The sequence below is a fragment of the Myotis brandtii genome, unplaced genomic scaffold (genome assembly GCF_000412655.1).
Source record: "Myotis brandtii unplaced genomic scaffold, ASM41265v1 scaffold240, whole genome shotgun sequence".
Taxonomy (NCBI): domain Eukaryota; kingdom Metazoa; phylum Chordata; class Mammalia; order Chiroptera; family Vespertilionidae; genus Myotis; species Myotis brandtii.
Window position 1 is genome coordinate 118,162 of NW_005359064.1, and position 26,198 is coordinate 144,359.

Below are 26,198 nucleotides of genomic sequence, written 5' to 3' on the forward strand. Positions count from 1 at the left end.
TATAAAATGAAAGTCCTTTGTAACAAAATTCTGCTCCAGGATTTTAAAGCTGCATCTCTGTTTTTCTTTCATTGCCCAGGTACAAGTAATCACCTACTGAGAAGATAGTATTTGTGCGGATTGCCAAGCAAATCTACCTTTTAAACTCTGTTTTGTGGGGCTTTGAGTGGAGGTACTAGCAGGAGGCTGAGATACTAGAGGAGTCAGGGAGGCTGGAGGAGGGAGGCAGGGAGGCTGGGAGGGGTATTGCTCCTCTCTGTGTACCTGCTGTTCTGCTGGTGCCCTTCACCCTGGCTACAGCACTTGACTGCAGCGTCCAGCCTCCCAGCACTCCCCATATGAGCCTCCTCATCACCAATCAGAGGTAAAACATTCTCTTCCAAGCCTGTAGGTGCAAATAACCCATCAATCACCTCCCTAAGTTCTCCTCAGCCCTTACTATCTCAGTGCTATCCTGGAACTCCCTTTCCACTTCTCCAACACTATTTAACCAGTCCCTCACACTAGATATGTTCCTTTAAATACTTGGTATGGTTTCTGCTTCCCTGATTGGACCCTAGCTGATACATAATAGCATGTATTTCATATACATTAACTTTTTAAAATTGTAGTAAAATATACATGACACAAAAATTACCATTTTAGCCATTTTTAAGTGCACAGTTCAGTGGCATTAAGTAATTCACATTGTTGTGCAACCATCACCACCATCCACCTCCAGAACTTTTTCATCTTCCCAAACTGAAATTCTGCACCCATGATACAGTAACTCCTCACCCCTCCTTCACCATGTGTTTCATGTATCAGAATTTGCTTCCTTCTTAAGGCAGAATAATATTCCATCCTATGCATATGCCATATTTCGTTTACCCATTCACTCTTGGACACTTGGGTTGCTTCCACCTTTTAGCTGTTGTGAATAGTGCTGCTATGAATATAGCTGTGAAATATCTCTCTGAATTCCTGCTTCCAATTTCTTTGAGAATATACCTAGAAGTGGAAATGCCAGATCACATGGAAATTCTATGTTTACCTTTTGGAAGTCACCACAGCACTGCATCGTTTTACATTCTTACCAGCAAGGCATGAGGGGGCAGCTGTTCTTCATCCTCCCCATCCCTTATTTTCTGTTTTCAATTTTTTTTACAATAGCCATGTTAATGAGTGTGCAGTGGTATCTCATTGTGGTTTTAACTTTCATTTCCCTAATGAGTAAAGATGTTGAGTATCTTGTCACCTACCCAGTGTATTAACTTTTAAAGTAGTGTGTCTCAAACTGGAAATCCTTGGGGTCTTTTATCGAGAAGCTTTACCATAAAGTGTACCTAGTAAGAGAATTATCAGGGCCTGAAAGAATGTTGACAATTATACAATTCAAGATCCATCAAATGTGCAAGCTCTCTTTCTCTTGGAAGAATTTCTGTAAAATTCTAAGTTGTCACAAAAGGTCCCTGGCTCACTCTCGTGGTGTAGTGCTAAAGAAACTAACACAAGTATGTTAGTTTTACGTTTGTTATTTTCCTTAAAGCAAAAATACCACACTCATTCAATACCCATAGATTTTCATAAAAGTAAGGTATTACTAAGTACCTAAGTGTTAATTCTAAAATGTTGTGAGTCGGTGTAAAAAATAAATAGTAGGCACTATTTTGAAGAAGTAAATAAATCAAATCATTCCTCTTGTAATATGTTACTAAAGCAAACACTCTGTAGTTAAACCTTATTGCAAACCACACAACATTTATAGAGTTTCTGATAACACCACTTTTTATTTTCTTCAGTTTATCTTTCAGGCAGCCAAACATCATACACTGAAGCTAAAAAAAATATCATAATTTCAATGGGATGATCAGCCAGAGAATCAAGATTGGGAACCATATCTTCAGCATAGCCAACACATAATGAAAGTGACTAATTTGGTCATGAAACCTCAGGAGCTGACATGTTATTAAAGTACATGAACACATTTATAATATGAAGCTGTTATGACTTCTAATTATATTAAAGTCTATAAATTTACTTTAGAAACCTATACTTTAATTGCACATTTTTACAGGAATGTAACAAAGAAGTCAAAAGGCTTGTTTATTGATTGTCATCTTTTAATCAGGCTGCAAACAAAAAAGAGGAGGGGAATGTGAAAAAGCATTTATTAGCACCGCAATGATTCACTCAGTGCCTCAACTCTGCCAATGTCTGGGCCTATAAGAGTGAACCAGGCAACCCTCAAGAAATATTAACCGGGAAAGGAAAGGAAAGAAAAGAGAGAGAAGAGGAGGAGGAAGAGGAAGAAGACAGCTGTGGCCTCTGCCTTAGCGGGGTGTATAATCCAGAAATTAACTAGTACCTGGCTAATGGCTGGCTTGCCAGAGAAACATGCAGATTTGACAATAGGAAAAAGTCATCAGAAGGTGTAACCATGCTCTAGATTGGAGTGTCAGTGAAACCTGAAAACAAGGGTGTGATGTGGGAGAAAAAGGAGATGACTTTATAAGGGAGAGATCGGGCTGTCAACAGCTACACAGGATTCAAATTTCGTCTCATTACAACAGAGACAACCAAGCTGGGGTGCAACCGAAGTAGCCATTTAACTGGAATTTCGAGTCTTTAGAGCTGAGTTTAGTTTGTAGGAAATAGAGGGTATACGGAACAAGTTAACAAAACAATGATGAAACAATCTGACAGACCCAGAATGTGGGCTGTTCTACAAGACTATTAGCCTAGCCCAGTGATGGCGAACCTTTTGAGCTCGGTGTGTCAGCATTTTGAAAAACCCTAACTTAACTCTGGTGCCGTGTCACATATAGAATTTTTTTGATATTTGCAACCATAGTAAAACAAAGATTTATATTTTTGATATTTATTTTATATATTTAAATGCCATTTAACAAAGAAAAATCAACCAAAAAAATGAGTTCGCATGTCACCTCTGACACGCATGTCATAGGTTCGCCATCACTGGCCTAGCCTGTTTAAAATGTCAGTATAATTTTAAAAACTTGGAGGACAATTCAGATTAGAAGAAATTTAAGAAGCACAACAATCAAATGCAATGCATGTTTCTTACTGGATCCTGGTTTGGAAAAAAAAACACCTATAAAAGACACTGGTGGCTAAATTAGGAAAATTGGGTACAGATGTAAAAATAGTTATTAGCTAATTACTGTTAATTGTGTGAGAGTTGCTAAGGGCATGGTGCCTATTCAGAACAAATGTCTTATTTTTAGAAGATTCAAAAAATACTGTATTGGCACAATGTCACAATGACTGCATTTAACTTGAAAAAGTGTTCAGCAAGCTGAGAAAAACAAAACAATGTTGAAAAATCCCTGAGCCTCAAGGGAGGGTATATGCATATCATAATAATATTCTTTCTACACAATTAAATATATCCAAAATAAAAAGGTTCAATAAATAAATACATCTGAGAAAGTTTTGCTCAAATGTAAACATAATGCACTTTTAAAAAAAAAAATGAAAGCACAGCAGAGATTTTGCATTGTGTAAAAGGTAAAGAAATCACTGAGCACTAATTATTTTAAACAATCTTAATTTTTAAGCTTATCTTAAAACACTAGAAATTACCTAGCAGTTTATAACTGTATGCACAGCTGACCCTTGAACAGCATGGGTTTTAATTCAATAAATTCCTGTCGTGTTTTCAGTTCCTGGTTGGGAATCTGTAGATGCAGAGTGCCCCTAACTCACTCCTGTGTTATTCAAGGGTCAACTGCACATGCCTGTTTTTAAAATATGCCTTAAAGACCTAAAACTGATACCCCTGTGGTATTTCTCAAGCTGACGCAATTCAACCTAAAGCAAAAGGTTTCCCTTCCGGATGAAGTCAAGCGTGACATGTTGCAAGACAAAGGACAGTCTAAGATGCATTTGAAGTCAATACATAAAATGTCCAGCAGTTTCTTTGGCCAAACTCATATAACACCACATTTCTGATGAAAATGGTTACACTTTTTCCCTTAAAAAAGGAAAATAAATTGAAAAGGTGATGGGAAAATCAAATTCTCCTGCAGAAGCATCCTTCTGACTGAAATAAAAACAAAATCCAGTGTGCCTCAGTTGTTCCCATGCACCGAGAGGTCACTGATTCAATTCTGATCAGGTACATACCTGGGTTGTGGGCCCAATCCTCAATGAGGGGGTGAAAGGAAACAGCTAACCAATGTTTCTCTCTTATCAATGTTTTCTCTGTCTCCTCTCTCTCTCTCTCTCTCTCTCTCCCTCCCTCTCACTTCTTCTCTCTCTCTCTCTAAAATCAATAAAAATGTATTTAAAAAAACAACAACAAAACAAATTCCATGGCAAAAAGGGAGTTCCTTTATCTATTTTTCTCTAGGTGGGTTTGAAAATATTAAAGCATGACATTAATTCAGGACATATGGCTGAAAAGCATCAGAAATGTTATTTTACTTACATAATACTATGAACCTAAACTTGGAAAAATGTCTCCTGAGCTGTACATGTTGGTCATTACCTTATTTACTGTTATAAGAGATCAAAAGTTCCTTGCACATAAATATACACAGAATTGCCGTGTCTTCTCCTTAAAATCTTGCACATTTTTAAACTATTACCTATTCAAAGAATTATAATAACTCGTCATTAACTCTCCAAAATTCCTATTACAATCCTAGAGTGCACATTTCAACTATTTGTCTCAACTGACATTTTACATGATATTGAAGAGTTCTAACAAAAGAGAATCGAATGGAAATAAATAAGAATATCATGCAATGGCTTTTCTTGAGAACTGAAATCAAATTGTGACAATAGCTGACATCTCTCTTTTTCATCCCTTGACTCAGATAATTTTTACCCATTTTCAGAAATTTGGGTGCAACCAGGGCCCATACCATATTTTTCTCCATTCTACTGCATGGTCTTGAAGCAAATCCAGAGGATGCAAGTGTGGCCTGAGCCAATTATACCTTGTCTTTCCCAACTCAAGCTGAAGGCTTGCTCACAGAAGTACTGGACTACTCCACCTTACTCATGGCCCTCACAGACAGCATGACAAGGGTGAGGCATGGTCAAGAAGTTTAACACTATTCTCCTTTGTTTCTAAGCCTTATTTTCTACAGTAACTTGGCACAGTGATAATCTATATATATAAAAGCCTAAATGACCAAAGGACTGAACGCAGGAGCTGCCTCCTGATGGTCAGTGTGCTCCCACTGCCAACCTCCCATGGTCTGCCAATGTCCCACAGTCCCTCCCCCTGACTGGCCAACCTCCTGCAGTCCCCCCCACCCCCCAGCCAGCCAACCCCGATCACCCCAATATGGACTAGGCAAGACAGCCCCGATCGGGCCCAGTTGCTGGACAGGTCGAGGGATCCCAACTGTGCATGAATTCATGCACCAGGCCTCTAGTAGCAAGATAATAAGCTTGAAAGGCAGAAAATACATGGATGTGTCTGTCGTCATCTAGTACACAGTCTGACATAGGCCCTGCTGACTTAGTTTCTAAGAACATCAAACCCCACTGAAAAAAATTTCACTCATTTTCTCAAAGATTCCTGGGAATGAGAAATGTGACAAGCAATGGTACCATGGACTACTTTTGTATATCGCTTAACTTCACCTTGCAGAAAAACAGTGAGAACAGAATGTAAACATGGTTAGAAATAAGGTAGACTTTCCCAAAGGTCAGCAACCCATAGACATTCTTCAACAGTTCTTGCCTTACCTACCTGTCTTAAGTCCAAAGTGATTGTGACCCAGTGATATTCTCTCCCATTTTGAATACTGGGACTTTGCCACCAGTTATTGGTGCCATCTATCGCATTTGATATTGGATGGCGTTCTGTTAAAAAAAAAAATAGAAACATAATACCCTCTAGATCCATCCATGTTGTCACAAATAGCATGATTTTATTCTTTTTTATGGCTGAGTAATATTCCACTGTATATATGTACCACATCATCTTTACCCATTTATCTATCGATGGGCACTTAGGTTGCTTCTAAGTCTTAACTATTGCAAATAATGCTGCAATGAACGTAGGGATACATATGCCTTTTTTAATTAGTGTTCGGGGGTTTCTTTGGATAAATACACAAAAGTGGAACTTCTGGGTCATATGGTAATTCTATTTATAATTTTTTTAGGAACCTCCATACTACTTTCTATAGTGGCTGAAATTAATATAATATTTCATATCAACTGTAATTAAACAAAATTATAAAAAATAAAAATATAAAAGGAATAAAAATATGCATACCTCTCAGCTTTTGGTTTAAAATTTTTAACTTCTAAACTGTATGCTAATGGAAATGAATAGCAGTGAAGGTCAACACAGTTCTCACGGTTTCCTAATAAAAGGCTTCACAATCATTTCAAAACATATAGATTCCCACGGGTACTTCCAAGTAGAAGGAGCAACACTTGCCTTTGGGGTTAGCACTGTTGCTATCACAGATCCGGCACTGGGGGTTCCGCACAGGTCGACCGGGCACATGCTCCACGAGTTTGCAGAACATCTCAGGCCCCTTCTCACCGCAGGTGGCATTGGTGATGATGTGAGCATTGCTGGCAAGATTGAGAATGGCAGGAAACAGGCCTGAAAGTGAAAATTCACCAAATCAGTTCAGCCACTTGAAATAGAAAAGGATAGGATTACTTCATCTCACTTTTCAGGTGAATCAGAAAGAGAGTGGAAATCTATGTGCTGAGTGAAGGAAGTCTTACACAAAAGCAGTTACATAGTGGTTTCATTTATATGAAATTCTAGGACAAGACAAACTCATCTACGAGAAGAAACTCTGACCAGCAGTGGCAGAGGGTGGGGATTTACTATGAAGGGACACGAGGAAACTTTCTGAGGTAATAAAATCATACGATGCTGTTGTGAAAAACCATAGAATGCATGAGATTTGAGTTGATTGGTATGTCCCACTCTACGTAAATTTTACCTCAATTTTAAAAAATCATAAAAAATGTTGGTGTAAATGCTGAACAGTTTAGGAGTAAAGTGTACTCACTTTGAAATGCACCGAAAAATAAGCTGGATTGATGGGTAGGTAGAGATGGTTACAGGGACAGACAGGTAACAAAGTGGAGTAAAATGCTCATTGTAGACTCTCAGTGGGAAGATAGATGTTCACTGTACAGTTCTTTCTGCTTTTCTGATGCAAATTTTTCATGAAATGTTGGGAAAATAGATTTTAAGAAGTTTCAAATGATCCAGTGCACATATATGCCAATGAGATTCAAACACCTTTCACTTAAAAGAAGGGCATCCATTTCCTGCCCATGTTGTTCCAGGCGCCTCTGCTGGCACTTACAAGGTCTCTCCTATCATTACCCAGGATACTTTGCTCTCTCCTCCTCCTTTCTGGCCTGTTTTCTTTGGTGAGTAAAACTTGAGAGCACAAAGATCTATTTTTTCCCAAATTCTCTTCAATTCAGTAGTAATCTTTGCCTTTGTACAGTTCTTTTGTCTCCAGTGAATTTTATCTTTAAGCAGCTGGTCCAAATTATTCAGAAAACAATTTTTCGATGACTGTGAGGAAAATACCTCCATTAGGTTCTTTAGAGATTTGACTTTATCTTGGGATGAGAGGATAATAGCAGTGAGATTCTATGAAGACCCAGAAAGCACATGTACAGGATGTTGAAGAGGCTTCTACATGAAAGGGCATCGTGAATGGAGAGAGAGTATTGAAAGGCGGGGTCTTAGCTAAGTGGTGTTTTTCTAATTTACTAGAAGTTGATCTTCAAAGATCACAGAAGATAATCTTTTCTTTATAAAGAATATAGAGTCAATGTTATTTCTGAAATATTTCCTTTCCAGTGAAATTTTTTAAAAGCACAATCTAACGTTAGTAATATGGAAGGAATTCATGTCTTCGACTTTTATTTTTTTTAGGTACTGCTTAATCTTGTCAATAATCTTTATTATAAATATTTTAATGATTTAATTTATAAAATAAAAATGATTATTTTTGTAAGAGTTCCTAAATTTAAAGACTTGCCACCTACCTAAAAAAAGTAACTTTTTTTTAAAGTGGCCCATCTTTATTTTTTTATCTTTTTATATTTTTAATTTAAATTCTTTATTGTTTAAAGTAATACATGAGTCTCCTTTTTCCCTCATTGACCATTCCCCAGCCGCTGCCACCCCCCAGCACATGACCTCACCTCCCTGTCTGTGTCCATTGGTTATGCTCATATGCATGCATACAAGTCCTTTAGTTGATCTCTTAACCCCCACCAGCCCCACCTTCCCTCATAGTTTGAACAGTCTGTTCGATGCTTCTATGTCTCTGGTTCTATTTTTGTTCATTGGTGTATGTTGTTCATTATATTCCACAAATGAGTGATATTTATCTTTCTCTGACTGGCTAAAAAGTAACTTATTAGATAGTCTTTCAAAGACTTTCCATATAAAACAGAGCTACCTATTAGTAGTTCTATCACAGCAGAATGACCCTATTCAAGTCAACAGTCCCTTAGCTTCTCAATAGAAAATAGTAATTGGATATTTGTATGTTAGAGCATTAATTATTAATTTTGGAGCATAACACAGACACATCATATACTATCTTTAATATGTTATATTATATTTTCATTTTTAACTTAAAGTTTTTCATTTTTATCATATTCCTTTAAAGGGATTTATTTTTTAATCAAAAAGGCTTTATGAGGAAACAGATGAATCTTTATCTTTAATTATGCAGTTCCCCAAATTAGTATTATTTTTTTTAATTTTGTTTTATTGCTTAAAGTATTACAAAGAGTATTACATATGTCTACCTCCCCCAGGCCTCCCCTACCCCCCAGTGTCTTGTGTCCATTAGTTATGCTTATTAATCCTCACCTGAGGACATGCTTAGAGGGAGGGAGGAGGGAGGAGAAAGAGAGAGAGAAAAAGAGAGAGAGAGAAACATCGACCAGTTGCCTTTTATATGTGACTGGGGATCAAACCACAACCTGTGTATGTGCCCTGACTGGGAATTGAACAGGCAACCTTTCAGTGCACAGGACAATGCTCAACCAACTGAGCCACTCCAGCTGGGCCCAAATTATTATTTCTGTCAACCACCAGTTAGGCACTTACACTTTATGGAATGATCTACTTCTTGAAGTGACATGTAATTCTTGGGAGTGATACTTAAATGGCAGAAGGAGCTGATATTTATTGTTTGATACTGAGATAAATATTAATTTTCTCCATCGTTTATGACCATAACATTCTAGTTATCTGGTTCGAATGTATCTTATGAGTTAACAATTGCAAATACAATATGGTTTTAAACTGTGGTGTCTTTTTTATCCGAATACCTAAGTGATGTTTTCCTGGCTCTGAAGCACATGTATGCATTTAGATTTGCAGTACAATCAACTCTCTCCATTCCCTTCCACAGGCTAGTCAAGCAAGGAAGAGAAGCCAAGGTCACCGGTACTGATTTAACAATGCATTTTTCTATCAACAAACACTTCACCAGATAACTTAACAAATGCTCCCACTGTTCTTTATTCTCCCCTCCAGTTGCTCCACATCAAGAGAACTCCCCACTTTCTGCCCAGGGCTCCCTCCCATCCAGGAGACCTTGAGTTACTGGGAGGAGTGGGGGTGAAAGGGGTGGGGCAGTCTTGAGGGCACCCTGCTCGCTGTACTCAGGAGTCTATGCTCTGAATCCCTGAGAAAAGGAAGGCCAAATGTGGACATAAAAATAGTATTTCAGTTGTACTAATCAGTATCAGGAAGTTCTTGCCCTAGAAAGGCTGTAAAGAACTTTCATATTTCCTTACCTTGCTGGTATTCTAAGTATGCTTTTTTTTAATTAAAAATAAAAGATAAATTCCTTTGTCAGCATGGCTGTGTAAAAAAAAGAACTTTAAATAATTAATTTCAAAAATATACCCTGATTATCTTTCCCTAAAATTAAATAAATCTTTCTTCTCAGATATCCTAGTATTTGAATAAAAACTATTTACTAAAATTATTATTCCTTATATATATATTACATTTACTCTTCATAGTTATTATTATTCCTGGTTGCATATGATCACATCTGCTAGAAGATGAAAGAAAGTTAGAAATATGTACTGGAGAAAACATGTTTTAAAAAGAATTCTTTTAAAAAGTCCCCCAGGTTGCTGAATCATTTCAAAGACAACCGAAATATTTCAATAAAAGGGAAACTATGTGAGCTTCAACTAGGAGGAAGGATGGGAAATCAAAGGGTGAGAAAGGGCGCTGGGATCAAGAACCTACCAAGAACAAAAGTTTGATTTTACATGTAAAAATCAAAGGCAGAAGGAGGGCTGTTGCAGGACACACGTGACAAGTTTTACCATTACTTAGCTGTCACTTAATAAATTAGACGACACATTTTTGTTGAGAGACATTATTTACTTTAGTTACTAGTAGTATTACTGGAATACTAATTTGTCTTTTCCCCCCATTCAGAGCACACAATGGAATCATTTTTCTATCCCTGTATTTAACTAGTAGCTAAAGACTTTATAAGGCCAAACTCCATGGAGCATGAAATAAATTCCTTCTCATTCACCAGTAGCTTAAAAAAAAAAAATATTTTCTTCACAGCCTGAACACATTTGGTTTTCTTAAATACATTTCAGGACCACATTAATCTGCTAGAAATTCCTTTATTACTGTTAGATGAAAAATTACCACAAAGCTGACAAAAATGCTACTACACACAATTACCAAAGATTTCAGCTGAGAGACTTTGATAGTTGAATAATTCATTTTTAGAGGCTTCTGGGTTTTTCCCAGTAGAAAATCTCTTCACCACCTTAAAAGAGAGTATATATAATGCTGACTAGCCCTGAGGCTCAGGGTACCTTCTTTATCAATGTTTCTGAAATGATTCAGGGCCAATGGCTCAGGGCCTTCACGATTTATTTGTGTGCAAGAGAAGCGAAAGTTTTTTCTAATGAGTTTTTTTCTATTTTGGAAAAAAAAACAACACAAGTACTACAAAACGCTATTTGCTTAATCCATATCATTTGATGTTATGGGGTAAAAATGATTTGCAATTCTTAGTTAAAGGATGTGTGGTGATATTTCAGGTCATTTTTTCTCAGCATGAAATTAAAGATCATGAATATTTTATAAAATTGAATAATAAAAGTGGCTTCTGGTGTCAGGAGTTTTTGTTCTGAAAAACAGTCAAAGCTACTTGTTCAATCCATGAAGATATTTGAAAAAATAGGAATTTAAAGTTTCTGAATTGAGAAACTTGTGACTTTTAAAAAACATTCAAATTCTTTTTTCCCCCATAATTACAACTTTCACTTCCCTAATCTCACCCACTTATCATGTAAATATCTATAAATTGATTAGGGGAGACTGCAATTATTAATAAACTATCCTGTTTCCAGAACTCTCTTTGAAATATGGTATCACCTTATTGAACAACAAAAGCAGGACCTCAAACAGCTACAAATGGCATTAGTTAGTGAGAAATCCTAGAAACATTTAATACTCTTCCAGAATATAACATCAAAGTATTCTAAAAATATAGTTTAGATATTCTAATGACATAAATTTCTAATAGTTAAGGTATTCTAATAATATCTCAGGTATTCTAATGACAAATTTTTAAAGGATGTGTGAATTCACATTTAGCAACATATTCATATGTCGTAAAAAGCAGGTGAGAGCGTTGTATTAAGATCAATAAATTTTTTGCCCAGACAGTGTGGCTCAGGGGTTGAGCGTCAACCTATGAATCAGGAGGTTATGATTCGATTCCGGGTCTGGGCACATGCCTGGGGTGCAGGCTCAATCCCCAGTAGTGGGTGTACAGGAGGCAGCTGATCGATGATATCTCTCTCTCCCTTCCTCTCTGAAATAAATAAAGATACTTTAAAAACATGAACTCTTAAAAAAAAGTTCAATACATTTTTAATGAGAGCCTCTTAGGTGCAAAGCACTATGCCAGGCTTCTCCCTGGGACACCAAAATGAAGAAGCTGGGCTATTCCTACCCCAAGATTCTTACAAGCAGGAGGGAAAGACAGACATCTATAAATATATTCCAATAAGTATAATATTAAAAATGCAGCAATACTTAAAAATAGATTCGAGGAGAGAATCTAGAATAAGAAATTCAGTTGGGCATAACCCAGGCAGGAGTATAAGGGCATGTGCCCAGGCAAGAGCAGGTCTAAAATCCTTATATGGCTCCTCATTGCTCTCCAAATCGATTTCAGTTTCCTTCCTTTGCACCTTTCATATATCCGTTCATTCCCTACTCATCCTTCAAGCTAAGCCCAGGTCTTCCCTGAACTCCAGGCTAATACAATGTTCTTCTTTTGTCCTGCCTTACATCAGCATGCCCTCTCCCTGCACTTACCATTTACACAGAGATCATTAACTTGCTGATCAGTCTCCCCCCAATTCTTCTCCCCTCACTATCCTTCTCCAAAAAATATAAACAACTCTCTATTAACACATGAGTTCCTTCAGGGCAGAATCCTGTTCTGTTTGCTCTAGACCAGCCTCTGGCCCTGTGAATGTCCTATATCTGGGACCTGAATGAAAAAATGAGTAAATGAATGAAATGTTCTCTCACAGTCTTGGATTACCAGCAAGTGCACAAAGCAGGAGCTTAAATCTAGATTGTCATCCTGGTTCCACCACTAACCAACAATATGCCTGGCCAGTCAACCTCTCAGAGCCTCTATTTCCTCAATTATTAAATGAGTGCCTCTATGAACCCATTTTTCCTCAGATACTATGATTCTAGAATTTTACTTCTCTCTCTCACTATTTGGAAAATAATTTAAGAATAGCTTTTTTTCCATTTAATGAATGTACAGAATGGCAAAGACAATTAATCTTCTTGGATAAAATAACCAAATAGAAACATAAAGTAGCATTATTTTCTTTGCTTATTTGAAAGTCCCTCTTCAGGACATCCACCTGATGAGGAGCAGAAGAAACAACTGATGTCTCATACGACCTTGATCCCAAGCTGAAGGACCCTCAGAGGCTGGCTGTACTTCCCATCTAAGCTTATGGCAATATCCCTTTCTGGATTCTTGCTTACTCCTCAGTGATAAAAAACAAACAAACAAAAAAACACACACACAGTTAACCCCAAATGGAGTTGCTCCTATTAAATCCCATGTCGCCAAACCAAAACTTAATTACAGTTTCTAGCTCTCCCAGAAATGGAATCCTAAACCGGTCATGCAGGAATTGCCTGATCAGCACTCGTCAGGTAATCTGCGGGTAGACCCTTGCCATCCTCTAAAAGGAAAGCAATCTTGCAATAACCAACCTGTCTTTTTGCCCAGTATAACTTCCTTGTTCCCGCTCTCTTTTGCCTATAAAAACCCTTTCATTTCATACAGCTCATCCAAGCTTATTTCTATTAGATTGAATGCTGCCTGATTCATGAATCACTGAATAAAACCAATAAGATCTTTAAAATTTTGAATTTTGTTTTTCAACACGTGTGTGTGCATGTGTGTGTGTGTGTGTGTGATGGAATTCTTTCAAAACAGTTAAGTTCTATTTCCTATGGCATATTTAATATCTAACCTGTCCAGCCTTAAAATAGAAGTGTCCATTATTCCAATCAGGTGTTTTATATGAACTCTGTTAGAATCATTAGTGCCTATGGAACCAGGTGGTGTTGGGGAAGTGGTAGGAACAATGGCTTTTGAGTCAGACAGCCCCCTAGTTTGAATTCCAGGTCTACCACTTGCCAGCTAAAGGGCTTTACCTGTCACTCTCCTTATTTATGCAATGAGAAACATAGTGCCTGGGGATTTTTGTGAGCATTAAATGAAATGATGTGGGTAAAAAGCTTAGTACAATATCTGAAGCGCTCAATAAAGAATGGCTATTATTACTTTCATATTATCAGTGGAGATCACTAATACAAATTTTCTCAAATATAGACTTTTATGGTTATATTTCATGTATTTGTGTCTCTGTCCTTGTGATTAAATTTTGTATGAAGTAGTTGGTTTGCATATAAGGGCCACCAAATAAGGAAAGTATCTACCTTTAAATGCAAGGAACACACTCAGCCAGTGATGTGCATCATGAGAGAGGCATGGAGGAGACAGAATGCAGGCTCCCCTCACGCTCACTCCGGGGACGAACAGCAAGAAGGCTGAGCAGAACTGTTAGATCTGCTCACATATGTCACCCTTCCTAACCTCCTTCCCAGACCCTTTCTCTTTTTTTAACTTATTACTCTGTCTATAGTTGCCTTTGAAACACTCTGTATGTTGCTGAATCCCTGTATGTTAATTGCACATTTGTCAATCACAATCTTCTTTCATTGTTCTGCAAGCTGACAAATGAAGGCATCTCTGAGAAGGTGATACTGGAAGAGCTACCTCAAAAGTGACAAGGAGATAGCCATGCATGGTTAGCATTCTATTTTAATATATTTGAATTTCTTTATATTTTTATGCATTTAAAAACATGCTGTGAATAGGTCTGTGAGTTTTGCCAAAGAGCACCAAAAGGTCAAGAACACTGGTAGGAAAGTGCTTTGGTTAACCATTAAGGTGAGGGAGGAGCTAATGGTATAGGTCACTGTTAGTTTCCTTTCCCCACCTCTTCGTCTAGGACAGCGGTTCTCAACCTTTGGCGGTCGAACGACCCTTTCACAGGGGTTGCCTAAGACCATCCTGCATATCAGATATTTACATAACGATTCATAACAGTAGCAACATTACAGTTATGAAGTAGCAATGAAAATAATTTTATGGTTGGGTCACAACATGAGGAACTATATTTAAAGGGCCAGATGGTTGAGAACCACTGGTCTAGGAACTTAGTTCCAGGAGGTCCCTGGCCTTTGCATGCGGGTCGATTGTGAAGGTGATTGAGAGGGACTCAGGCCAATCTAAGAGTTCATGTCCTGCTGAGCTCCCAAGTAACCTGACCAGGTGGGCCTGGAGCAGCAGCTGCCTCCAGCTCAGCAGAACTAAATGAAAAATGAGTCCTCCATATCACCCAGGTGGCCTGAACCAGAACTTTCATGATACCTTTAACCTCTCCCTCTCAGGAAACAAGATCACTATCATGAAATGTAAGTTATCATTTGGTTTCTTGCATTTGGCATTCGAACATATTTTAGGGACACATTCCCTCTAAATGTCGAGGATGGCACTTATAAAAGGAGAGAAGGGTACAGACAGGGGAGGGTTTAAATGGAAATTCCTTATAATAGTGCATCTCCAACCCCAGTATATTCAGGAGTCCACTAACAAGCTGTAGCAAAATTTATCCTAACTCAAACTTTTTTTTTTTACAGAAAACAATACAAATATACCTGTATATTTTGAAGTAGATGTATTTGAAACATAAGCATAAATAAAACTGTTTTCCTACTTTAGAGAGAGGGTGTATGGTGAAATGGTTGGACTGATAAGGGGATAGTAATATCAACCCCGAACAGATTTTTGTGGAGAGCGGCTACAGCGTTTGGACAGGTTCAAGCCTTGGACTAATGAGAGGGCACAATCCTCTCATGGCCACGTGCAAGTCCCAGCTTGGAGGGCAAAGCCCTCCCAGCACAGTTATAGCCAAAGGCTATAGTTGTAAGCTTGACCTTATGGTCCGAACCTGTAGCCCCACGTGGCTGAGTGATATGGGCTGCGGGAGGTGCAGCAAGTAAACAAAGCTTGATCAGGTGCATGTAATTGAGTAGATTTGAAACCCGCAAGAACGTTGTAACCACACCCTTACTTTGCCTCATGGAATCTGACTATAAAATAAAGACTCAGCTTGCAGGCCCTGGCACTCTCTCTCCATCAGAGAGGGCAGCGTCCCACCTAGCGCCCAGCTTTCTTCTCTTGTCTGTCTTTTCTAATCCTCCACCGCCCCCTCTCAGGCTCACCCATGGCGGAGCCCTATGTGGGGCTGAGTTTGGAGACCTGGGGCTGGCTCAGCACAGATTTTTGGCTTAGAATTGGCAGAAGTCAAGCTTGATCCAACATGGCAACTAATTTCACCTCATTATACACTCATTGTAATACATTAGCATACTAAGCACACCCCCTGAGCAACCATGATCTGAAAAGAAAACCCATATAAGGACCCAAAATGGCCAAACAGAGCTCTTTGGAGAGGTCTCTACCCTTTTCTTCCCCGCCCCCCCCCCCCCCCCCGCCCCCCAAGAATATTCCTCCCCCTTGTTGAATGCCCTGTCCTTCGATTAAATGGGCTTCAATAAAAGAAATAAATCCCCAGAAAGAGAGGCTGCTCTGTTGGTGGAATAGCCCACTCTCTGTCTCACTCCTTCACTAATAAATTCCCTTTCATTTTGAGCTCTATGCTGGCTCCTTTGGGAATTCTTTCCTGCACAAAGCCAAGAACCACAATGTGTCGGTGGCCTTCGGGTCCCCGAACCCTGGGAACACCTGCATCACTTTTACTTCTGATTGATCAGCAATTGATAGCAACTTCTTACAAGTGGTTCCTTACTCCTCTGCTCCTTTCCCATGAGAAACCTAAGCCAAATACTTTGTCATAACAAGAGTACAATATTTAAAGAAATTCTATTTCATGTAACATAATAAATTAAAAACCATTCTAATCACTGCTAAATGAGCTTGTTTTGTATATCAAATACTGGTATTCTCAGAGTGTTTAAATAACAAAACATCAAAGCTAATGTTGAAATACATGGAAGTCTTGCTTGTTTATTATGAAACAAACAGGGCTTTCATTGCCAGTGAGAATTATCCAAATGTTACCAGATAGTTATTTTATTTCTCAAATAAAGAAAAATCTAACACTTGGGAGGGTTTTAAGTGAGGGTAGCTTGAGTCTCCTGCAGACATGGAGCTAGCTCTTCAGCCCCACAGAAGCACTAACTAGAGAATAGCTGCTCTCATCCCCTCCCTCCCACCCACCACAAAAGCAAGTACTCAGTTTCTGGACTAAACCAACTTAATCATTGATGGCTGTTAGTAAAAGAAAAGCCTTCTAGAGATTCCAAGGCCCTTTCCAGCACAGTGAGAAGGGGATGGGGGAAGGGGGGCCGAGGGGCAGAGAGAAGGAGAGAGAGGGAGAGAAAGAAAGACCCTCACACAAACAGTGAGGAAAAGTCAATCCAAATTCCTGAGAGTTTGACCTTTAACACGGTTGATTTTATTTTTCTCACATGGGAAAACGAAGAGAAGATTAATCTCCGAAAAACCAGAGGGGTTGGTGAGTGAAAGACATTAGCAGGGCTTTGCTAGACTTCCATTTCCATAGCAATGGGCTCAAGATGTCCTTGACAAAGACAGAGTTTTCACTGTGAGATAAAGAAGCCTATGAGCAAGCAAGGCTCAAGCATTGTCTGTAGAAAACAGGGCCTTATCAGGGTTCACCTACTCCTCCCACAAAGGCTTGTTTAATACTTGTATTCCATGACACTGCAGCTTTTAATTCAGCATAGAAGTTCTGTTGCAGAGAAAAACATAATTCATGAATTGTTCTCTTTTGTTGCCAAAAAATTTAAATTGTTATTGAAGAGTAATGATTTAAATAATTCTACCTGATCGAAATCATAATTGCACACAGACAAACCACAAAAGCAGCTTAAAGTTCGAATGTATTTTTTAATGTTATATCCTTCCCAAGTCCCTACAGGAGTGAACTCCTCTTAAAGGAAAGTCCAAAAGCAAGGACAACCTTGACACTGAATATCACTAGCTCTGCTGAGTTATGATGAAGTCTCGTGACATTTTATCATTTATAACATTTGTACTCTTTATATCATACTTGAAATACCTGAAAACATCAATTCAACATGTTCATCAGCCCAAACACTTCCAAAGACCACCAATTTTTCCGAAAAAAAAGAAAGGTCTCAGTTATTTCTTCACCTTTCCTCTGCCCCTCTGTGTTCTATTGTATAGATTTTACTTGCTTATGCTTTGAAACATTGGCATCCTCATTTAGGAATAGGCCCAGGGCTGCTTCATAAGTGTGTGTGACCAGTAGTCACCCTTGGTTTAATGCTCTGCTGAAACCATCTTGAAATTGTTCATAATTTAAACAAGGGGCCCCACATTTTCATTGTGCATTAGCTTTTCAAATTACGTAGCCGGCCCTGGAAGTGCCTAGTGGGAGCTTCAACTGAGGATGATCCTCACAAGTGTCCGAGAACCTCTGATAAAATCATTTCGCATTCGAGATGGTGTCACTACCTCAACCTGAACTCCAGTACAATGACCCCGATCCACCAACTACAGCTTCTTTTATTCTACTGCATATCTAAAGGGACATTTTACAAACAAATAACTCATTTGAGCTATCTTTCACCTGGCAGACCAACAGTAGACAAATATATTTAAGAACTAAACACTTCCATCAAAAGTACAGAGTTAAATTAGCCTATATAATAAAAGAGAAACATGTAAATTGACTGGGCTAAATAATACTGTATAAATAATATTGAGTTCCAGTACCCTTGGTGTTTGTTTGTTTGTTTTCTGAAATTTGGCTTCCTCTTTATATAGATACATACATTAAATATAATAGTTTTCCCATTGTTTAAAAAAAGCTGTTACTATGTCAAGGACATTTATAAGACTTGTGTTCACTGTCTCCAGCTCCTTGCCTCACATTTGCTCTTCACTCAACTTCAGTTGGAATTCTGTTCCTTTAAGTCAATAAATTGCATGTTTGTTTTCTAAAATTTGGCTTCCTCTTTATATAGATACATACATTAAATATAATAGTTTTCCCATTGTTTAAAAAAAGCTGTTACTATGTCAAGGACATTTATAAGACTTGTGTTCACTGTCTCCAGCTCCTTGCCTCACATTTGCTCTTCACTCAACTTCAGTTGGAATTCTGTTCCTTTAAGTCAATAAATTGCCCTTTTCAAGGCCTCCATTAACTTCCATTTTGTCAAACCCAACATTCAGTTTACTTTCAGTTTACTTGATCTCACTGTAGCTTTTGTCAAAAATGACCTTTCTCTCTTTCTTAAACACTATCTTCTTTTGGCCTCCATCACACTACAGACCCACAGGTTTTCCTTCTGTCACACAACTTGTGAGTCTCTGCTAATTCTGTGATAGGCAATTAGACAGACATAGCAGAGCAGAGATGATGGGCCAGGTACAGAAGGTCACAGGGCAGAAAGCCCTGGATGCCTAGCAAGGGCAAAACTGAGAAAACAAGGACCTGGCCCCAAGGTAACCTTTCCTTCCCTAACATATCGATGATCATGCAGTTTGGACCCCCTGATCTTCATATCACTGGTCATGCACTTTAGACCCTGTGACCTTTCCTCCCTAGAGATAACCTAGGCCTCCATTCTAGTTAAGCTTTAGGCCCAGAAAAGCAGCAAGCCCAGGTGGGTGATGCCAGGACCAGCTGTAATGACTAATGACCCCTGCCCTGATGCTGACCAATCAGCAGAGACCAGGACCCTGAAAGGGCAGATCTGGAAAGCTGATGAATAGTCTATTGAAATCTTTCTCTGGGACCTCTCCTAAGATTCCCTCCTGCAAGAGAGAAATAAAAACCCTCTGGATGAAGGACCCAGTAGGCACTGAACCATTCCCTTCCCCCTTTCCTTCCCCCACAGGTGGGCATCTCCTAAATTCACAGGGTCCCAGGAGACTTGTAACCAGGGGAGCAATGGGCAGTGACAGCTCATTCTGGGCTCACCCCCTGAACCTGTTTCCAAGGCCCCTTTTTCTCTGACTTCCCAGTGAGCCAAAGCAGCCCAGCCTAGGGTTTCCTGTTGCTTCTCTATGCTAAACCCTTCCTTGTTTCACTGTCCTGAGGGTGCTTTTGCTATGGCCAATAAAAACTCATACTTGCTTTGCTGCACTTTGTCTCTTGACTGAAATCTTTCCTTCAAGAAGACAAGAACTGAGGTCTTGTCGTCTCACCGGTAACAGCCACCCTAGAGGTCTCCACCTGCACTGATTTCCTTGGAAAGGAAATCATTCCCCAAACAGGTGCATCCTCGTGGGGAAAGTGGAAAGAAGAGTGCTTTCCCAAAAAGATATCTCCCCAAACAAGAGGAGCAACAGAACATATATTGGGTTGAGGGCAGACACTTGGGTTTCCCACCCCATGTGCCCAACACTTCCTTCTTTAATAATAATATTGTTTAATATTAGTAACCCTAATTTAGGTAATGATATTAAAAGACATCTTATGTGTGGTTTGTGGAGTTAGTGGAATCTCAACAATGGCCAAAGTAAAACGAGCACAAGTGTAATAAGGATATATGCAAGACCTTCTACTTTTCCCCCCAAATCCTCCTGCCAGCACAGCATAGTCTTGGCAAAGGTAGAAAAGACATTACAGTTCCTGGTGATAGAGATACACAATATGAGGACAGTGTTATGAAAAATATCAACATGATCTAAGGTTGAATTAATAATGCCGTACTATTAAAGACAGAGGAAGATGAACCTTAGCAGTCACAAATGTAATAACTATGACCTAACTATGCACATATATTAGAATGTCATTCTATGCACAAGCTTGCAAAGAGGAAGTACTTCTCAAATTTTATATACACAAGTCACCTGGAGATCTCATTAAAATGCAGATTCTGATTCTGTAGGTCTGGGGGAGGGGGGCTGAGATGCTTCATGGCTGAGCATCTTCCTGGGGTGGCTGCTTGAAGTCCAAGAGAAAAAATGATCTCTTGGCTTTTTTCCAGTTCTAACACTCTAGAGTTGGCCAATTCAGCCAAAACTTGGCACAAAGATCATCAGACTGGTTAGTGAGGTCATGCTTACTCCAGCAACTTTCTGTCACTATTTAACCAGAACTCCAGACTTCCCATCCTGCACTCAATTCTTGGAGAGCTTTGACAACTATTTTTAGAGGGAATGAGGTGCTTCAGTTAAAACAAAGGTTTGGCTTACTGTAAAAAGGAAAGAACCTTTAATGGCTCCAAAATTAAAGACACAACATACAAACAAGGTCAACTGAGCATCCAATAGGGAAATCTATTAAAGCCAACCAGTGGATTGATTTTTCAGCCCTGTTCCCCTTAAATGATGCTGCCACTGGTCTGGTTCCTTCATATTGAAAACAATGCTTTTGAAGACGTGGTGAAATGGTTATAACATAATGTTAAAATTTAAACGGAGGGCATTTACATAGCACTAGCTAATTTCCGACAGAGGGCCGCCCATTTAAGCCCCAGTCCTTCTGGTTACTGGAATTCCGACCAGTCTGATGTGGCAGAGGATGAGGCTCCTCCAGGTGTCTATTCACAGAGGGCCTGCAGGGATGGCTTTGCACAAGGTGGGGAGAGGTGGGTCTGAGAAGACAGCGGGACATCTGTTCCCTGGATGCCTCAGGACCTTGCATTTGAGCTTCCAGGTTCTAGGTCTAGGTGATGGAGAGAGAGCCTCTGAGAGCAAAAGCAGGGCCATTCATAGAAGGTGGGGCTATCTCCCCATTCTGATGAAGAAAACAGCTGATAGAGATGAGGAGGGTCAAGGAAACACCACTCATCACCACAGCAGTACCCTTCAGACTTTCTCTCTCTCTCCTCTTCTTTCCTCTTTCTCTATCTCATTAAAATAAGAGTTTTAATATTACTTCCCTTTTATTTTCTAAGTTCTTCCTTATAATATTTTTATTATGATACCAGGTATATAGGCAGAGAACGTGTACTTTATTTCCACATGTTAACAATAAAGAAATCAGAACCCAGGCCAGACCGCAATAATAGGTTACTCTCAAATAAACCACATTTACATACATCTTCTGTAACATATTTTCTTTGTGAAAAAGACACTAAAAAACCAAATGTCCTTCCTTTACCAAATGTCCACACTCCACTGGGGTTAAATACAGGTTTCCCATTTTGAGCAAACTGCAAATCTCTAACTGATACGTTCTCGAACACTGAGATCTTTCAGTTTAAGTTCTAAGTTGCACCTTCCATACTTACTGTGTTTCTTCCTTCTCAGTTAGCGCCTCAGCACAGACCCCTACCTGCTGTTTTCTCCAGACACATGGCTTTCATCTTGAAAAAGCTGGCAAGTTTAGGGGCCTACTTTGTGTATAGCAGAATGTCAACCCTTCTTGCAACATCTGGGACTACACTCCCAAGCTTCCAATACAGCACTTGTTTGGATGCAGGGACTTCAAATCCTCCAGAGTTCTTCACTACAGTGTGATGACAATTACTCACTGAGGACATAAACAGCTTTGACTCAAGATGAACATCCATTTACACATAAACAGTAACTAGTACAGTATCTGAAATTAAAAGACTTCAGTATAAAGTCTGGTATCACCCGTGTGTGTGTGTGTTACTCATGTTAAACTACCCATAAGCAACTAGCATTAAAATAGATGCTGCACCTTCCAAAGGTAGTCAGCTGTATTCCAGTCAGGAAGGCTGCCATAGTCCAGAGGCACCCACAACTGTGTTCTGTTATTTGTCTCCATAAACATTAGGACTTTATTACTTAGCAAGTGGAATATCAGAAATGGATTATTAGTAAAATTGGCAAATTGTTAATGGCATGATGAATAATAGACGTGGATTCTCATTAGAGAAATGCAAGTAGTCAAGATATCTGTATACATTAAAATATTTCAGAGGGACTTCTGGCAATGGCAGGATAAAGAGGTTGAAAACCCTCCCCCAATATGAATAATTACATAACTGAACAAAATTTTCAAAAACAACCATTTCAGCCCTCGCTGGTTTGGCCTGTGGACTGAAGGGTCCTGGGTTCAATTCTGGTGAAGGGCACATGCCCAGGCTGTGAGCTCAATCCCCAGTGGGGGGCATGCAGGAGGCAGCCGATCAATAACTGTCATCATTGATGTTTCTATCTCTCCCTCTCTCCCTCTCCCTTCCTCTCTGAAATCAATAAAAATATATTTTAAAAAAAAAAAAACCACCACCACCATTTCAGGACTCTGAATCAAGTGAAAACTAACAATAAATCGGGAAACTTTTCTCTATGAAAATCTGCCAGGGTTTCAGATACAACCACTAGAAGAGATCAGCCCTCTGCCCAGGGCTGTCCATGTTCACCAAGCTCATCAGCATTATTACCAGGGCGAGGCCAGCGTGAAACCAGCAATTTCTCTGCTGGAGACCCAAAAGCTGACTTGATTTGGAGCAGAGAGTGGAAACACATGGCCAGCCATGTTGTTGTAAAAGTCATAAACTCAGTAGAAAATGAATGGGGAAAGCTCCCAGCTCCAGGAGCTTGAGGTTGAGGCCCCAGCAGGAGCAAGCTACAGACAGCTGGGCCAGCCACACACTTCACAGGGAGATTCTGGAAACAGGAATTCCAAAGAAGGGCTAGATCAGCCGTGGGCAAACTATGGCCTGCGGGCCGGATCCGGCCCGTTTGAAATGAATAAAACTAAAAAAAAAAAAAGACCGTACCCTTTTATGTAATGATGTTTACTTTGAATTTATATTAGTTCACACAAACACTCCATCCATGCTTTTGTTCCTGCCCTCCGGTCCAGTTTAAGAACCCATTGTGGCCCTCGAGTCAAAAAGTTTGCCCACCCCTGGGCTAGATCCACTCTCCATGCATTCCAGGGTTTTTATTGAGAAAGAAGAAAATACTTAAGAAAAAAATTAACAAAATAAATTCAAGACCAATATAATAAAAACTATAAAACATTTCTGAGAAATTAAAGAATATGAATGAAGAAATGTTTCTTATTCATAGGTAGGGACACTCAACATTGTTAGGCAGCAATTCTCCCAAAACTAATCTAAGGATTCAATCTAATTCCTATCAAAATCCCAGTTGGCTTTTTTTGTAGAAACTGACAAGCTGACACTAATAAAAATGCAAAGGACCGACAGCTGTCCAATTAATTTAGAAAAGGTCCACAACACTGAATGGCTTATATTACCTATTTCAAAACTTCTGTAAAAAGCCAAATAAACCCAGACAGTGGGGTATTAGCATAAGAACAACATATGGATTGATGAAACAAAACAGAGAATCCAGAAATATGCACTTACATGTATGGCCAACTGATGTTTGACAAAATGCCTAGGCAATTTTGTCTAGTTTGATTACCGGGATTCTTCCTTGTTCTCCGTCCTCAATTACTATCTGGGTATCCCACTAAGGTCCCTCAGGCTTCTGGAGCTGGAACCCTGTCCTTTCCCTGCCCACACTCCCCAGATTATCACTCTGCTTAGTGACTTCCCTAATCCCAACTGCCTGTCCCTCTGGATCTCAAAATAATGACCACTGGATTCACCTGGGCATGGATGTTATTAAAATCCGATGTGCAGCCCAGAGAGCGACCTTCCTATTAACTGTGCTTGCTCTCCTAGAGTACACCGAAGAGCTAGTTATGTTGGTGAGCTCTGAGTTCATGAGAGAAAGGGAGCAAACAAAATATAGATGACAACTTCCACCACTGTGACTTTAATCCAACTACTCCTTCTTTGACTATTTCTTACGGAGAACTTTTTTTCAATAGATGCACTGTTGGGCCCTAGTTGGTTTGGCTCAGTGGATAGAGCGTCCACCCATGATAGGAGGTAGCCGATCGATAATTCTCTCTCATCATTGATGTTTCTATCTCTCTCCCTCTTCCTTCCTCTCTGAAATCAATAAAAATATATTTTAAAAAACATATATGCACTTTTAATTCTGTGAACTTCAAAAGCAAGTCCACCAAGAATGTCAACAACTTCCCCAGAATCATAGTGAAGATGGCAGCTGAATGGGGTCCTCAAGACGTTGTACATCCCTGACTCAGTGTCTCAATATTTGTTCAGTACATGAAGGAATGAATGAATAAATGAATGAGCAAACACAGGGAAAAAAATTAGAAAAACTGAATAGAAATGACAATCGCACAAGAAAATATTTCCTACCCCAAGAAGGTATGAAATATTTAAAATGCCAACTCCCTTAAAGAAAAGCAATGCGAAGGGAGTTTAGATTTTACAAAGGTAGTGTTTGGGTGAAGGGGTCAGAGGTACAAACTTCCAGTTATAAAATAAGTAAGTCTGGGAGATGCACTGTACAGTGGTGACTATAGTTAATACTGTATTTCATATGTGGAAGTTGCTAAGAGAGATATTAAAAGTCTTCATTGCAAGGAAAAAGGTTTGCAACTGTATGTTGATGAATATTAACTTGACTTATTATATGACCATTTCCCAATATAAACATATATCTAATCATTATGTTATCTACCTGAAACTAATATAATGTTATATGTCAATATACCTCAATTAAAAAAAAAAGGAAGAAATGCCAGAATTAGAAAGTCAGAATAAAGGGGTTGAAAGTGGAAATTTTGATGGGTGGGGAAAGAGTACTAGCCCACCACAGGGTACAGCTACCGGGACAGAAAGTAAGCCAAGTGGCAAAGACAGGTCTGGAAACAACTATGTAAACTAGAAACCCAAAGGGTCTACTTGAAATTACAAAGGTCTTTGTACCTCTGGATACCAAAATTGGAATATGGCTTTTGGAAACAGAGTCCAGATCCCTCCTAGACCTGCCGAATTGTAATCTCTTGGGTGGTATGAAACCTAGGAGGCTGGAGGACCTCATGGCCAGAAGGGGCCAGGACTTAGAGCTGGGAGTGCAATCCAGGGACTAGACAAAAAAAGTTGCATGGCTGTTAAAGCAGCCTGGCTACTTCTGCAGTATCAGAAGGTGTTACTGCCCTCCCCCTGCCAATGGGTTAGGCCTTAGTTTTAGAATTCCTGTGCCCAAGTTATTTGTGTATTGAAAGAAATGTGCTGAGAACTAAGGTTTTGATCTTTGAAGGAATAGTGCCCCTTCTTTTTGGCTTTGATTGACGGCATTCAGGGCAAGCCATCTAAAAGAGGACCTGATGGCAACTCTGGTTGGGTGGGAAGTCTGACTTACAAAGTACAGTGCAAATTCAGAAACAGGGCAGTCGATAGAGGCCATAACACCAAGGCTGTCCTAGGGCCTAAGTTGTAGGCTGTGTATGGGTGGTCCCGCGAGATGTTAGGTAAGGAATGAGGGTGCGATTCAGGAGAGGGAATAATGGGAGCATAGCATGCAGCTGAAAGTCAATACCCACGTGCAGTTAGAGAGGAAGGAGATGTTCAGGATAGAAAGGGAGGATAGGGCTAGTTGCATGCATAGCATGCAGCTGAAAGTCAATACCCACTTGCAGTTAGAGAGGAAGATGTTCAGGATAGAAAGGGAGGATAGGGCTAGTTGCCTGTGAATTAATTTGGAGGGATTACAGAGGGCAGTGGC

At 39.4% G+C, this 26,198-nt stretch overlaps 1 protein-coding gene across 1 annotated transcript in view; it reads right to left on the reverse strand.

The window, feature by feature from the left end:
* Positions 1-26,198, reverse strand: part of LAMA1 (laminin, alpha 1) — a gene marked incomplete at its 3' end in the record, with an annotated part of 154,155 nt that overhangs the window by 114,860 nt on the left and 13,097 nt on the right. The window contains exons 3-4 of the mRNA XM_014540244.1: positions 6,410-6,580; positions 5,711-5,823 (exon numbers count right to left, since the gene is read on the reverse strand). Of these exons, the coding sequence (XP_014395730.1) occupies positions 5,711-5,823; positions 6,410-6,580 (284 nt within the window). The remainder of the gene's footprint in view (positions 1-5,710; positions 5,824-6,409; positions 6,581-26,198) is intronic.